The sequence below is a fragment of the Muscardinus avellanarius genome (assembly GCF_963383645.1).
Source record: "Muscardinus avellanarius genome assembly, chromosome: 10".
NCBI classification, from domain to species: Eukaryota; Metazoa; Chordata; class Mammalia; order Rodentia; family Gliridae; genus Muscardinus; species Muscardinus avellanarius.
The window spans coordinates 72,432,879-72,445,997 of NC_137796.1; the positions used below are offsets into that span (position 1 = coordinate 72,432,879).

Genomic DNA, 13,119 nt, shown 5'->3' on the forward strand with positions numbered 1-13,119 from the left:
TGGGTAATATGTGGAAGGACAGTGCAGGCCCTGTGCCTGCTGATCCAGGGCTTCAGGAAGGGGAGGACAGGTGCTAAGCTAAGCTAATACAGCTCAAAAGCATCAGCAAGGGGCTGGGTGCTGGGGGGCAGAGGGAAGCTGTTTTGGGGGCAGATTCTATCCCTTAAGCAAAGTGTGCTGGGGTCCTACTGGCACACATCCATCCGTGCACCCTGGTGAGAAGGGGCGGCCTGGGGCTCCCACCTTGTCCCGCAGCTCCTCTGCCTGGCGGACCTCCTCCTGCAGGTGGTAGATTTTGCTGACCAGCTCCTGTCGGTCCTCCAGCGCCTCCTTGCGGTCATGCTCCAGGATGTCCAGGATGGCCTTGTCAGAGTCTGGCAGGCAGCGCTTGCCGGCCTGGGCAGGCAGGTAGGGGGATCTGAGTGTTGGGGCCTGGGTACGGGACAGGGTGGACGTGGGAGGCAAGGACAGAAGAGCCAACCACAGATGCTTCGAGAGCAGGTTTTGAGCCAGAAAAACAGAGACGAGAAGAGATTTCTCTTGGGGTCTTTAAGCAGCTTATCATTTAAGGAGTTTATCACCTGGAAAGGAGCAAAGAGCCCACTTCTGCTCAGAAATACCCAGAGTCTATTGTTCTGCTGGGGATCTGAGAGCAGCCCTAGATGAACACTTCAGGGGTGACAGCAAAGGGAGACCTGCTCTGCTTTGTTGATGCTGTCCAGAAATATTAGCTAATCTGATGAAACTGGGATCCAGCCTCTGCTGGGGAACAGCCGTGAGCCCCAGGTACCAGTTCTGTGAGAGCGTTTTGGAGGAAGCAGAGGAGATGTATTGTTTTTTTCTTTTCTTGCAGATGGGTTTTGGAAGGTTATTCCTCAGCAATATCCCCCTTGGTACCCACATGATTCTTGGGTGGCAAAGGCCAGAAGCCACTTGAGGTTGCAAAGAACGGCACAACATGTGTAGCTGAGTTTCTCGAAATCTTTAAGGGCAAGGAGGTTTCCTGGATGTATTTTTCTTGCTCAGTGCTGGGACATTGATTTCTGCATGAACGGTGATTTTCTTGGAGTGTGTCAATGCAGAAAATTGTGTGTGTGTGTGTGTGTGTGTGTGTGTGTTATTGGGGATTGAACCCAAGGACATTCTACCCCTAAGCTATACCCTCATCTCTATTTTATTTTTTTTTTTTGGTGTTACTGGGGTTCCTGGAAGCCCTTCTACCTCTGGGCTACACTCCCAGACGTATTTTTATACTTTTTAAATTTGGAAACAGGGTCTCTTAAGCCAGCGTGGCTGGCTTTGAACCTGCGCAATCCTCCTGCCTCCGCCTCCCAAGTGTGGGGATTACAAGAGTGCGCCACTACGCCCGGCCCCTCATCTCTATTTTAATTTTGAAACAGGGTCTCACGAGGTTGATGAAAGTAACTATTTGCTGAGGCTATCTTCCAACCTGCGATCCTCCTGTCTCAGCCTCCCAAGTATTGGGGTTATAGGCATGTGCCGCGATGCCCTGCTAGAAAACATCTTTACAGGTGTGATCTCCCATGATGTCAAGGCTCTGAAGAGGGGGTGGTGCGGTCACCCCCACTTCCCAGCTGAGGAAACTGTGGGTCTCAAGGAAGACACACACTGGCCATGGCTCCATAAGTGTCAGCAGGCTGAGACTCTGCCCTGCCCTGCCCTCACCTGGGCAAGAGGCTGCCGCTCCTCACCTGGATGATGGACTGCAGCTCCTGGATCTTGGTCTTCAGCATCTCGTTCTCCCGCTCCAACTCCAGGACCTGCTCCTTCTTGGGCCGGTTCTCGATGTCATTCTTCAGTTTCAGTGACTGGTTTCTCTCCAGCTTACATTCCTCCTCCATCTTATTCAATCTGTGCTTTAGTTGATCGATCTGAAACACCCAAAGGGGCCGAGGGGAGAAGGCAGGTGGCAGGAAATACTCAGGAGAGGTGGGATCTCCCGGGCTTCCAGCGTAACCTGTGTCTTTCCCCCTTATCTTCCTGCCAGGTTGGTGGTGAGGAAGGGCTAAAAAGCCAAACTTTCTCCTGTAAACATCCCACCTCTCCTTGTTGATGGAGAGTTCTCAAGTAGTTAATCTGGAACACTTCTTTTTTGTTTTTTGGTGGTACTGGGGATGGAATCCTTCTACCTCCAGGCTATACTCCCAGATCTGTTTTTTTATATTTTATTTGGAAACAGGGTCTCTTAAGCAAACGAGCTGGCTTCAAACCTGCGTGATCCTCCTGTCTCTGCCTCCCAAGCGCGGGGATTACAAGCGTGCGCCACCACGCCCGGCTTTATTTGTTTGTTTGTTTCTTTTTTTCTTTCTTTTTCTTTTTCTTTTTTTGGTGGTACTGGGGTTCCTGGAAGCCCTTCTACCTCCGGGCTACACTCCCAGACCTATTTTTACATTTTTTTATTTGGAAACAGGGTCTCCTAAGTCAGCGCGCACGGCTGGCTTTGAACCTGCACGATCCTCCTGTCTCTGCCTCCCAAGCGCGGGGATTACAAGCGTGCGCCACCACGCCCGGCGCAATCTGGAACACTTCTAAAGAGCTCTACTGTCTTAGAAAACTCTCATGAAGAAATTTGTAGAGTAAGGATAAAAGAGGCCCAGATGGTGTTTCCTCAGGGTGTACTATTTTTTGTGTCTTTATTTATTTATTTGCAGTACTGGGGATAGAACACAGGGGCATTCTACTTCTGAGTAACACCCCCAGCCCTATTTTTTTTATTCTTTATTTTGAAACAGGGTCTCACTGAGTTGCAAGGGGCCTCACTAAGTAGCTGAGGCTGTCCACAAACGGCGATCCTCCTGTCTCAGCCTCCCAAATGCTAAAATTACAAGCATGCACCACCATGCCTGGCTCTAATTTTAATGTTTTTAAATGATGGGGTTCAAATGGAATCTTGGAACTCAGGGATTCCCCTGAAGAAACCTAGAGCTCTGGAAGGGCATAAAGAGATGGTTGGGAAGTCAGGGGTCTGGGCCACCACCTACTTTCATCCTCTTGGGCTGCTCTGCTTATAAATGTGTGTGCTCTTGGATTCACAGAAGACTTTATTGGGTGGAGGAGGAGTTGGCTAATGGGGATTGAACCCAGGGGTATTCTACCCCTGAACCTAACTCCAGCCCAATTTTATTTTTTCTTTTGAAGCAGGATTTCACTAAGTTACTGTGTGCTGGCCTAGAACCTTTGATCCTCCTGTCTTGGTCTCCGAAGTACTGAGATTACAGGTAGATAACACCATGCCTGGTTTACTTAAGACTTTATTTGAATAAATTGCACCACTGCTAGGAACAAAACAACAACAACAACAACAACAATGACAACAACAACGACAACAACAATGACAACAACAACAACAACAACCTGCTTGAAATCCAGTGGAGTCAAGCCGGGCGTGATGACACACACTTGTAATCCCAGCATTTGGGAGGGAGAGACAGGATCGAGGTTTGCAGACAGCCTCAGCTACTTAGTGAGGCCCTTTGCAACTCAGTGAGACCCTGTTTCAAAGTAAAGGAAAAAAAATAGGGCTGGGGGGTGTAGCTCAGAGGTAGAATGCCCTTGGGTTCCAGCCCTAGTACTACAAAAAAAAAAAAAAAAAAAAAAATCCAGTGGAGTCTAAGTTCCCAGGTACTCTGGCCTAAAGGACCTGCCTAGACAGAGTGCCAGGAAGAGTGGCTTCCTGGAGGGGGCAGCGGCTACACCTGGAAACAGCATAACTGCAGACACAGCGAGCGGCATCCTCAAGAATGCGGCCTCAGAACCGGGGTTAGCAGACATCATGAACCTTTGTGAACAAGCCCGTCTGCTTCCCTAAGCTGGCTGGCCTTGGGAAAGCACCCTGAACAAGAAAAGGCACTTCAGGCCTGCAAGAAAAGGAGGCAGCCAAAGAGTGTCATCTCTCAAATCTAGGCTCAGTCGGGCGCGGTAGCACACACCGGCATTTGGGAGGCTGAGACAGTTCGCAGGAACCCAGTTCACGGGATGGTCTCAGCTCCTTAGCGAGGCCCTTTGCAACTCAGTGAGACTCTGTTTCAAAATAAAGAATAAAAAATAGGACTGGGGGTGTAGTTCAGAGGTAGAATGCCCCTGGGTTCCATCCCCAGTACTGAAAAAAGAAAAAAAAAGTCCAGGCCTATGCAGAGACAAACCTGGAGAAATCTGGCAGGTAGAGGGCAGCGACTTTAGCAAGAGAAGAGCTGCTCCTGCACTCAGTGACCAGAAACACTGGGGAAAGGGTACAGAGGGAAGCAGGCTGGGGCACAGAAATGACCCAGGGACTCAGCTGGCTGGATGGCCTTTCAGTTCTACACACGCTTTCTCATTATTAATTTATCTTCAGGGAAATATCATATAAGAGGAAGTTCTAGGTGAGAAACTTCCAAGCTCCTGCTGCAGGTTAACTTCTTCAAATTCTAGGTGAAACATCATAGAAATCTCTTCCCTTGGTTATGCAAAAAAAAAAAAAAAAAGTCCTCGTGTGTGTGTGTGTGTGTGTGTGTGTGTGCGTGTGTGTGTGTGTGTGTATGTATGGGGGGTTACTGGGGATTGAACCCAGGGAGATTCTACCACTGAACTACACTCACAGGACTTTTTATTTTTAAAAAAAGTTTAAAATAGGTTTTTAACTGAGGTCGAAGTTAAGTTACCATGCATTACCTCACACTTACAATCCTTCCGTCTCAGCCTCCTAAGTACTGGGATTACAGACATGTTCCACCTTATCTGGCTTCTTCAGCATCTTTGAAGATCAACCCAAGCACCCTGGGCTGGGTCAGATGCCCAGTCTCACAGAGGTGCAGGGCTAATTCTGCCCAAAGCGACAGCGCAGTATCTCAGTAGTCCTAGGGCATGGATATTATCTTCTTCACTGCCACTTAGAAACAAAATAAACTGAGGCTAATAGTTAAGGAAGTGGTCAAGCCAGAAGCCCAAATCTGAGCTCAAACCCACAGGACTTCACAGTTCATGTTCTTAACTGCAGTGCTCCGCAGCCTGCTCTGCCATGGGCTCAATTCCCCTGAATTCTCCGGGCTTGTTTACTGATCTGCCCGCCTCACTAAATTGTAAGTGACCCGAGCAGAGCTCAGGTTATTTATCCCCGTGTCCCCCACAGTGCTTAGCACAGTGCCTTACACATGGCAGATGCTTAATAAATATTCTCAGAGTCTATTTTCCACCCAGCAGCCAGAGTGGTCCTTCTAAGGTATAAATCAGTTGTCACTGCCCAGCTCTCAATCCTTCAGTGGCTTCCCATCACAACTGGAATAAATTCCAAAGTTCTCTCTATGCCCCCATGATCTGGATCCTGGCCATTTCTCCCACTTTTTTTTTTTTTTTTGGTACCATCTGCTCATTTCGCTCCAGCCCTACTGGCTTTCTTGCTGACACACACACAGCCAGGCCCACCCCCACACACTCGGGGGGTATTGCATTTGCTTTGCCTCTGTCTTGCGTGACTCCCTCCTTTCTTGCTCACTCACAGATATCTTCTCACAGATCTTTCCTGAGAACCCTAGATAAAACAGCACCCCTTACTCTCTGGCTTCATTCTGTCTTTTTTCTTTCTTTCAGTACTGGGGATGGAACCCTGAGCTACACCCCCATCTCTATTTTTTATTCTTTATTTTGAAACACAGTCTCACTGAATTGCAGAGGGCCTCACTAAGTAGCTGAGGCTGTCGGCGAACCGCAATCCTCCCGTCTCAGCCTCCCGAATGCTGGGATTACAAGTGTACGCCACCACGCCCGGCTCTCATTCTGTCTTCTTGATAGCTCTCACATGAATTTTTTTGTTGTGGGGATTGACGCCAGGGGCAGTCTGCCTCCAAGCTATACTCTCATCCTTTGTTTTGAAACAGGGACTCACTAACTTGCTGAGGCTGGCATCCAATATGGGGTTCTCCTGTCTCAGCCTCCCAAGTACTGGGATAACAGGCATGTGACACTGAAACCGACTTGTATTTCGATTGTAATGTGAACTACAGGGTGGTAAGGCCTTAATCTTGAGATATGTGTTCTTGGAACAGAGCCGGGTACATGACAGCACTCAATAAATTGAAGCAAAGAATGTATGAAGCAAATTCCTTTCCCATTTTTGCATCGGGGAAGCTCATTAATCACGTAAGTCACGTGACTAGTTGGAGCGTCCTTGGTTGATATAGTATTGACTGTCCCACTGGGGCCAGAACTGCTTAGCATTGTGGGTGTTTCGTGATAGAGTCCCGCCACAAGGAGTTCACTCCCCACGGAGCAACTGTGATATCCATTTCCTCATTAATCTTTCTTTCTTTCTTTCTTTCTTTCTTTCTTTCTTTCTTTCTTTCTTTCTTTCTTTCTTTCTTTCTTCTTTCTTTTTCTGTGGTGCTGGGGACTGAACCCAGGGACATTCTACCTCTGAGCTATACACCAGCCCTATTTTTATTCTTTCTTTTCTTTCTTTCTCTTTCTTTCTTTCTTTCTTTCTTTCTTTCTTTCTTTCGGTGGTACTGGGGATGGAACCCTTCTACCTCCGGGCTACACTCTCAGACCTATTTTATATTTTTTTGTTTGGAAACAGCTGCTTCGAACCTGCGCAATCCTCCTGTCTCCGCCTCCCAAGCGCGGGGATTACAAGCGTGCGCCACCACGCCCGGCTTATTCTTTATTTTGAAGCAGGGTCTGGCTAAGTTGCAGAGGGCCTCACTAAGTCGCTGAGGCTGGCCACGAACCTGGATTCTCCTGTCCCAACCTCCCAAGTACTGGAATTACAAGCGTGCACCACCATGCCTGGCTTCCTCAATAATTTTCTCAAGCGTCACATTTTTGGGTCCCGGGTCCCCCAAATCCTCTCAACATTGGGGCCCTGGGTTTCCCTCCTAGCTCACCTTGCTGTGGCAAAACCCATGTGCGCCCGTGCAAAGGGACCTAGGTGCGCTGAGTCCCACGCTTTCAGTGCACCTGTGCGCATGCGCAGAGAGGAACTAGGCCGCAGAACTGGGGGGCGCTCAGCACTGCTGGGCCTGCGCCCACCTGCACCCGGGGCATTTAGACCCCAGCGCCTCGTCTCCTCGTTTTTATTCTCGACTCTGAGTGGCACTGTGGGCGCAGGTCTGCACGTGCCCTTGTGAGGTCCTGAGCCCCAGCAGCACTCGCTTCCCCCTTGCTCAGCCTGGCGAGTAGCCCCCGGCTTCCCTACCTCGAGCTGGAGGTCCCGGCTTCTCATCACCGCCATGTTTTTCTCTTCGCTGAGCTGGGCGTAGCGCATGGCTAAGGTGTAGTTGTCGTCCTTGACCTTGACCAGCTCCTCGTTGTAGCCGTCCCTCTCCTCCTTCATCTTGTAGCAGCGCTCCTGGAAGGTCAGCAGCTCCACCCGGGTCAGCGTCAGCTGCTTCTTCTCATCCTCCAGCTGCCGCGCCTTGGCCAGCAGCTCGCAGCGCTGCAGGTCCTTGGCCTTCATCTGCTGCTGGAGCTTGATCACTTCATTCATCAGGAAGTGCGTGAGGCCCTCGTGGCCCTCCTCCACTGCGGACAGGGGGCAGTGGGTCAGGCCCGAGGACTGGGCAGGGGGAGGAGGAGGTTCCAGATGCGGGCGGGTAGCATCTGTGCGCTCATTCACCCTCTAGCTTTTACCACCCACTGGGTATTGGGCGCTTGGTCTTGGTAGAGCTTGGTAAGAGAGATAGAAAGAGAGGTCTGGGAAGAGGCATGGAAAAACGATCACACACAACTATAACTAGACTGAGGATTTCATAAAGTAAAGGCATAGGTGGTGGTGAGAATGTGTAGGGGTGGGGAGACCAGATCTAGTCTGGTGGGCAGAGAGGTTACAGAAGGCCTCTGATGGTGGAGACAAAATGTTACGTTCAGGAGGGAGAAAAGCGTTCTAAGAAAGGCAGGACAATACGGCTAAATGAGGAAAAGGGCATATTTCAGGGACTAAAGGAAGACCAAAGTGGTAGCTGAGCCCAGAGGTGGGCCTGGGAATGTTAAGGTCTAGAGTGTTAAGTTCCTTGTGAGTTGTATTTAAGACCAGAGTCTTCACATAGAGACAGTGAAAATCCTGAGAGGGGTTTTAAGCAGGGGAGGACCACATTTAAGCGTTAGAGTAGATGAGGAATAGATGAACGGGCTTGATGGGGTTGTACTGGGGACAGAAGGTCAATTCAAAACTATTTAGGAGGGAAGATTAAGAAGATGAGACGCCCAAGGATTCTGGCCCATGGGTAGCGGCAAGAGAGTCCAGGTGTTGCTGGTGGTCAGGACACTTACCCACAATGGTGGAGAATCTCCGGGTAGGCTCCTTCCCAGTCACCAGTTTGTACAGTTCTGGGTAGTAAAATTCCAGGCTTTCCAAGAAGACCACATAGCCCCTTTGCCCTTTGGTATGAAGAATGTCCAACAGTCGGCCTAGGGAAAAGGCCACATCACTCCGTGAGAAGAGTACATGTCTAACTGGACGCAGGTCTCCAGTCCCCAGGAGTTAGGTCCCTCAATAAACTCTTAAGAGCCCAGTCTTAGCACATTTGGTTGTTCTTGGGTTATAACATGGACTCCAGATAATGTAAATCAAGATGCCAGCCCCTCAGCAGATTTTCAGTGAATACTCATTTCCTTTCTCTAATAAATTGGTAGAACTGGGATAAAATGGAATTGCAGCCACAGGAAACCAGAAGTCCAGGAGAACTTCCCAATTTACCAGGGCTATAACTAACTATAGAGACACCAGCTTGCTCTTTCTTTCTTTCTTTTTTTTTTTTTTTGGTGGTACTGGGATTCCTGGAAGCCCTTCTACCTCCGGGCTACACTCCCAGACCTATTTTATATTTTTTATTTGGAAACAGGGTCTCTTAAGCCAGCGAGGCTGGCTCCGAACCAGCGCGATCCTCCTGTCTCCGCCTCCCAAGCGCGGGGATTACAAGCGTGCGCCACCACGCCCGGCCGACACCAGCTTTTTCTATGATGGAAGGAGGTTAAGAAGTAATATGGGGTAATACATGGCTTTATGCAATTCAGAGCAGGAAGACAAAGTTTGGATGGGAAGGGAGACAAAGTCCTAGGAAGGAGGCATGGCTCCTCGTACTTCTTTGGGGTTATCACACAGCTGGAAACACTGTTCACCTAGATGTAGTCTGCTGAGCAGCTTCTAGTTCCCATCCTACTGGCTGTGGTTTGGATGTTGTTTTCCCCCTAAAGGTTCATGAGTTGTGAGCTTGGTCCTCAGTGTGGAGACCCGTGGGTGGCGGGGCCGTTAAGAGATGGGGCCTAGAGGGAGGTCCTTAGGTCATTTGGGGACATGCTCTTGGATGCGATTGTGGGATCCTAGCTTCCTTTTGGCTTTCTATGTGGTAATGTGATCTTGTTCTCACATCTCACTCCCTACCATGATGAAATGCAGCCAGGAGCATCCTCATCAAAGGATACCCTTTGAACCTCCAAAACTGTGAGCTAGATAAACCTCTTTTCTTCATAAAGTTGTCCCGTATCAGTTATTTTGTTGCCGTAATGGAAAACAGCCTAAGATGCTACCGATTCCATGTATTGGATACACTTCTTGGTCCTTACTTAAACATTTTGTTTTCAGACATGAATCCCCTTGGCATCCTAAAACTCTCCCTTTTCCCTAGGACAGATAATGATGAATACATTTCATCTGGTGTCAATCTTGATTGTTTGGTGAAGCTGCCTGGAGCAGGGTGCTGGGATTCCAAAGTTACATCCATGCTCAGTGGGGAAGCATGCTGCGATTAATTAAGGACATCTGTCGTGGTTGCTAAAGAGAGCACAATGAACCACTCACCAGCCGTGCTGCGGCCTAGGGACGTCCAAACCTTTTAGACTGTGACCCACAGAAAGAAAGACATTTGTACCGTGACCTAGTGCCTATACACAAGGATTTATAAACACACGTGTGTGCATATGCACACACACACATATAAAACTAAAACAAGTTTACACACATACTTATGGCCCTCACTAAGTATGGTAAAATCCCATGGTCCCTAGAAAAGCATGTGGACCCTTCTCAGAATAATGGTTGCAAATAGATTAAACACATCAGGTTACAAAGGAAATCATTAACCAATTATCACAAATTATTACATTTTTTTTGTACTGGGGATTTAACCCAGAGGCATTCTATTTCTGAGCTACACTTCCAGACTTTTTTTTTTTTTTTTTTTTTTTGGTGGTACTGGGGTTCCCGGAAACCCTTCTACCTCTGGGCCACAGTCCCAGACCTATTTTTATATTTTTATTTGGAAACAGGGTCTCTTAAGCCAGCGTGTCTGGCTTCGAACATTAGCGATCCTCCTGTGTCTGCCTCCCAAACGCGGGGATTACAAGCGTGCGCCACCACTCCCGGCACTTCCAGACTTTTAAAAATTTTCTTATTTTTAAAACTTGAAATAGGTTCTTGCTGAGTTGCTGAGACTGGTCTCAAACCTGTGATCCTCCAGTCTTAGCCTCCCAAGTACTGGGATTACACGCGTGCGCCACTGTGCCCAGCTGAAACCCAATATTACAAAATACAGTTATCAAATGTTAAACAATTTTATTTGTGACTTCGTAATAGATATGCTTCTTTGTTAATGTCTTAAAAACAAGATCTCTTGGCAGGTTTAATAACTGCTGTAATTTCAATGGAGAGATGTGTGCAAATGGTATTTTAAGACATGTGAAGCTGTAATGTGATCTAGAGGTACCATAACTTTTATTGTTGACAAAGTCATAAATATTGCGAGTCGCTGCTGTGACTTGCTGTCTGCTGATATTCGTCATTGAAGGCAATTCTAAGTTTTAGTTTCAGTTTGTAAAATCCAAGCCGGGCGTGGTGGTGCCCACCAATCATCCTAGTACTTGGGAGTCTGAGATCAGAGGATGGCAGGTTTGAGGGCAGCCTCAGCAAATAGCAAGACTCTCAGCAACCTAGTGAGACCCTGTTTCAAAATGAAAATGAAATGGGTATGGGGATATAGCTTGGAAGTGGAATGCCCCTAGGTCCAAACCCCAGTACCAGAAAAAAAAAAAAAAGTTTGTAAAATCAAGATATAATTCCGCCCTAAGCCAGGCATGGTGGCACACGCTTGTAATCCCAGCATTTGGGAGGCTGAGACAGGAGGATCATGGTTTGTGGACAGCCTCAGCTACTTAGTGAGACCTTGTTTCAAAATAAAGACTAAAAAATAGGGCTGGAGGCATGGCTTGGAGGTAGAATGCCCCTGGGTTCCATTCCCAGTGCCACAAATAATAATAAAAAATCCCACCCCAGGTTCATGGATCCTCTGAGTCCTCTACACAGATAGATAGCTTTGTGGGGACAGGAGCCAGTGGTGGTCTGTGGGCCCCAGTGTGACCTAGACAATCCCCACTTTGGGAGGGCGTGTCTGGGCGCGGCCGCAGGCGGTGCCCTCCTCTGGCTCAGTCACCTGCGCGGTTGATCTTGGAGGGCAGCGTGGGCGCGTTGAGCACCTCGTCCTCGTCCTGCTCGTCGATGACCTTGCACTGGCGCAGGTAGGGGGTGAGCTTGGCGGGGTTGATGTAGCGGCTCAGCATGTGCCGGTTGCACTCCACGTTCTCCCACAGGGCGTCCTCCTCGTCCTTCAGTGTCTCCATGTAGTCATCCATCTCCCGCCTCCGGCTCCAGACAGGAACCACAACGAGGTTAACGGGAGAGCCTCCCGGGACAGCGCGGCGGACTCCTCTGGAGGGATCTCCGGACTAGGTTAAAAAAAAAGAAAGTACGTAGAGAAAAGCACATGTGGCATTTTACCTTTTATCTGAGAAAGGAGAGGGAGATAAATTCAGATATAAATATGCATTTCCCCCTTCTTTGCCAAATGTAAACAATGGAAAGATAAGCCATAAGATAATGATGATAATTATTATTGTCATTATTATTAAGGTATTGGGGATTAAATTTGAGGCATTCTACCTCTGGGTACATTTTTAGCCTTTCTTTTTAATTTTTAATTTTTATTTTTTGTGGTACTGAGAGGGGAAACCTGGGGCCGTTTCTACCTCTGGGCTCTACTCCCAGGTCTATTTTATACTTTATTTGGAAACAGGGTCTCACTAAGTTGCTGAGAGCCTCACTCAGTAGCTGAGGCTGGCTTCGAAACTGTGCGATCCTCCTGTCTCGGCCTCCCATACACGGGGGTTACAAGTGTGTGTCACTACGCCAGGCTAGCCTTTCTTTTTTAAAATTTGGAACATAGGTATGCATATGTTGCTATAGTTCTCTGGATTCAACCCTTTTGGAAAAATACCCAGGAGCGGTATAGCTGGATCATATGGTGGATCTACTCCCACCTTTCTTAGGAATCTCCACACAGATCTCCATAGTGGCTGAACTAGTTTGCACTCCCACCAACAGTGTAAAAGAGTTCCTCTTTCCCCACATCCTCGCCAGCATTTGTTGTTGTTTGATTTCTTTATGCTTGCCACTCTGACTGGGGTTAGATGGAATCTCAGTGTAATTTTGGTTTGCATCTCCCTGATGGCCAGTGATGAAGAACATCTTTTCATGTATCTATTGGCCCTTTGTATCTCTTCTTTTGTGAAGTGTCTATTTAGTTGATTTGCCCGTTTCTTGATTGGGTTGTTTGTTTTGCTAGTGTAGAGTCTTTTGAGCTCTTTGTATATTCTGGATATTAGCCCCCTATCAGATGAATGGATAGCAAAACTCTGGGAAATACACACAATGGATTCTACTCAGCCATAAAGAAGAACAAAATTATATCATTTGCAAGAAGATGGAAAGCCCTGAAGAACATTATGTTAAGTGAGATCAGCCAAGCACAGAAGGAGAAGGTACATATGTTTCCTCTAATATGCCCAAACTAGGGAACGTAGAGGATACCAGCAGGACTCCAGGTAATGGAGGGGAAATACCAGCAAAGCTTGAATGGAAAGATAGGAGAGGAGGAAGGCTGAACTTGATTAATGAGGGTCTATATCCGAATATGTGTAAAATTATGAATATGGCATGGTTACCCTGGACAATCATTGGTGGGAGGGGGGAAGGGAAAACAGGGGCGGTGGGGAAGAGGGCATCAAGTATAGTTTAAATGTATACCATTTATGTTCAATAAAAAATAAATTAATTAATTAAAAAAAGAAATAGTTTTC

At 47.8% G+C, this 13,119-nt stretch overlaps 1 protein-coding gene across 1 annotated transcript in view; it reads right to left on the reverse strand.

Annotated features, from left to right (window-relative positions):
• The window catches only part of CARD11 (caspase recruitment domain family member 11), a gene marked incomplete at its 3' end in the record, with an annotated part of 38,630 nt that extends 27,008 nt beyond the window's left edge, over positions 1–11,622 (reverse strand). The window contains exons 1-5 of the mRNA XM_080703820.1: positions 11,418–11,622; positions 8,263–8,400; positions 7,190–7,515; positions 1,713–1,892; positions 244–396 (exon numbers count right to left, since the gene is read on the reverse strand). Of these exons, the coding sequence (XP_080559946.1) occupies positions 244–396; positions 1,713–1,892; positions 7,190–7,515; positions 8,263–8,400; positions 11,418–11,616 (996 nt within the window). The 5' untranslated portion in view covers positions 11,617–11,622. The remainder of the gene's footprint in view (positions 1–243; positions 397–1,712; positions 1,893–7,189; positions 7,516–8,262; positions 8,401–11,417) is intronic.
• Positions 11,623–13,119: the final 1,497 nt, after the last annotated feature.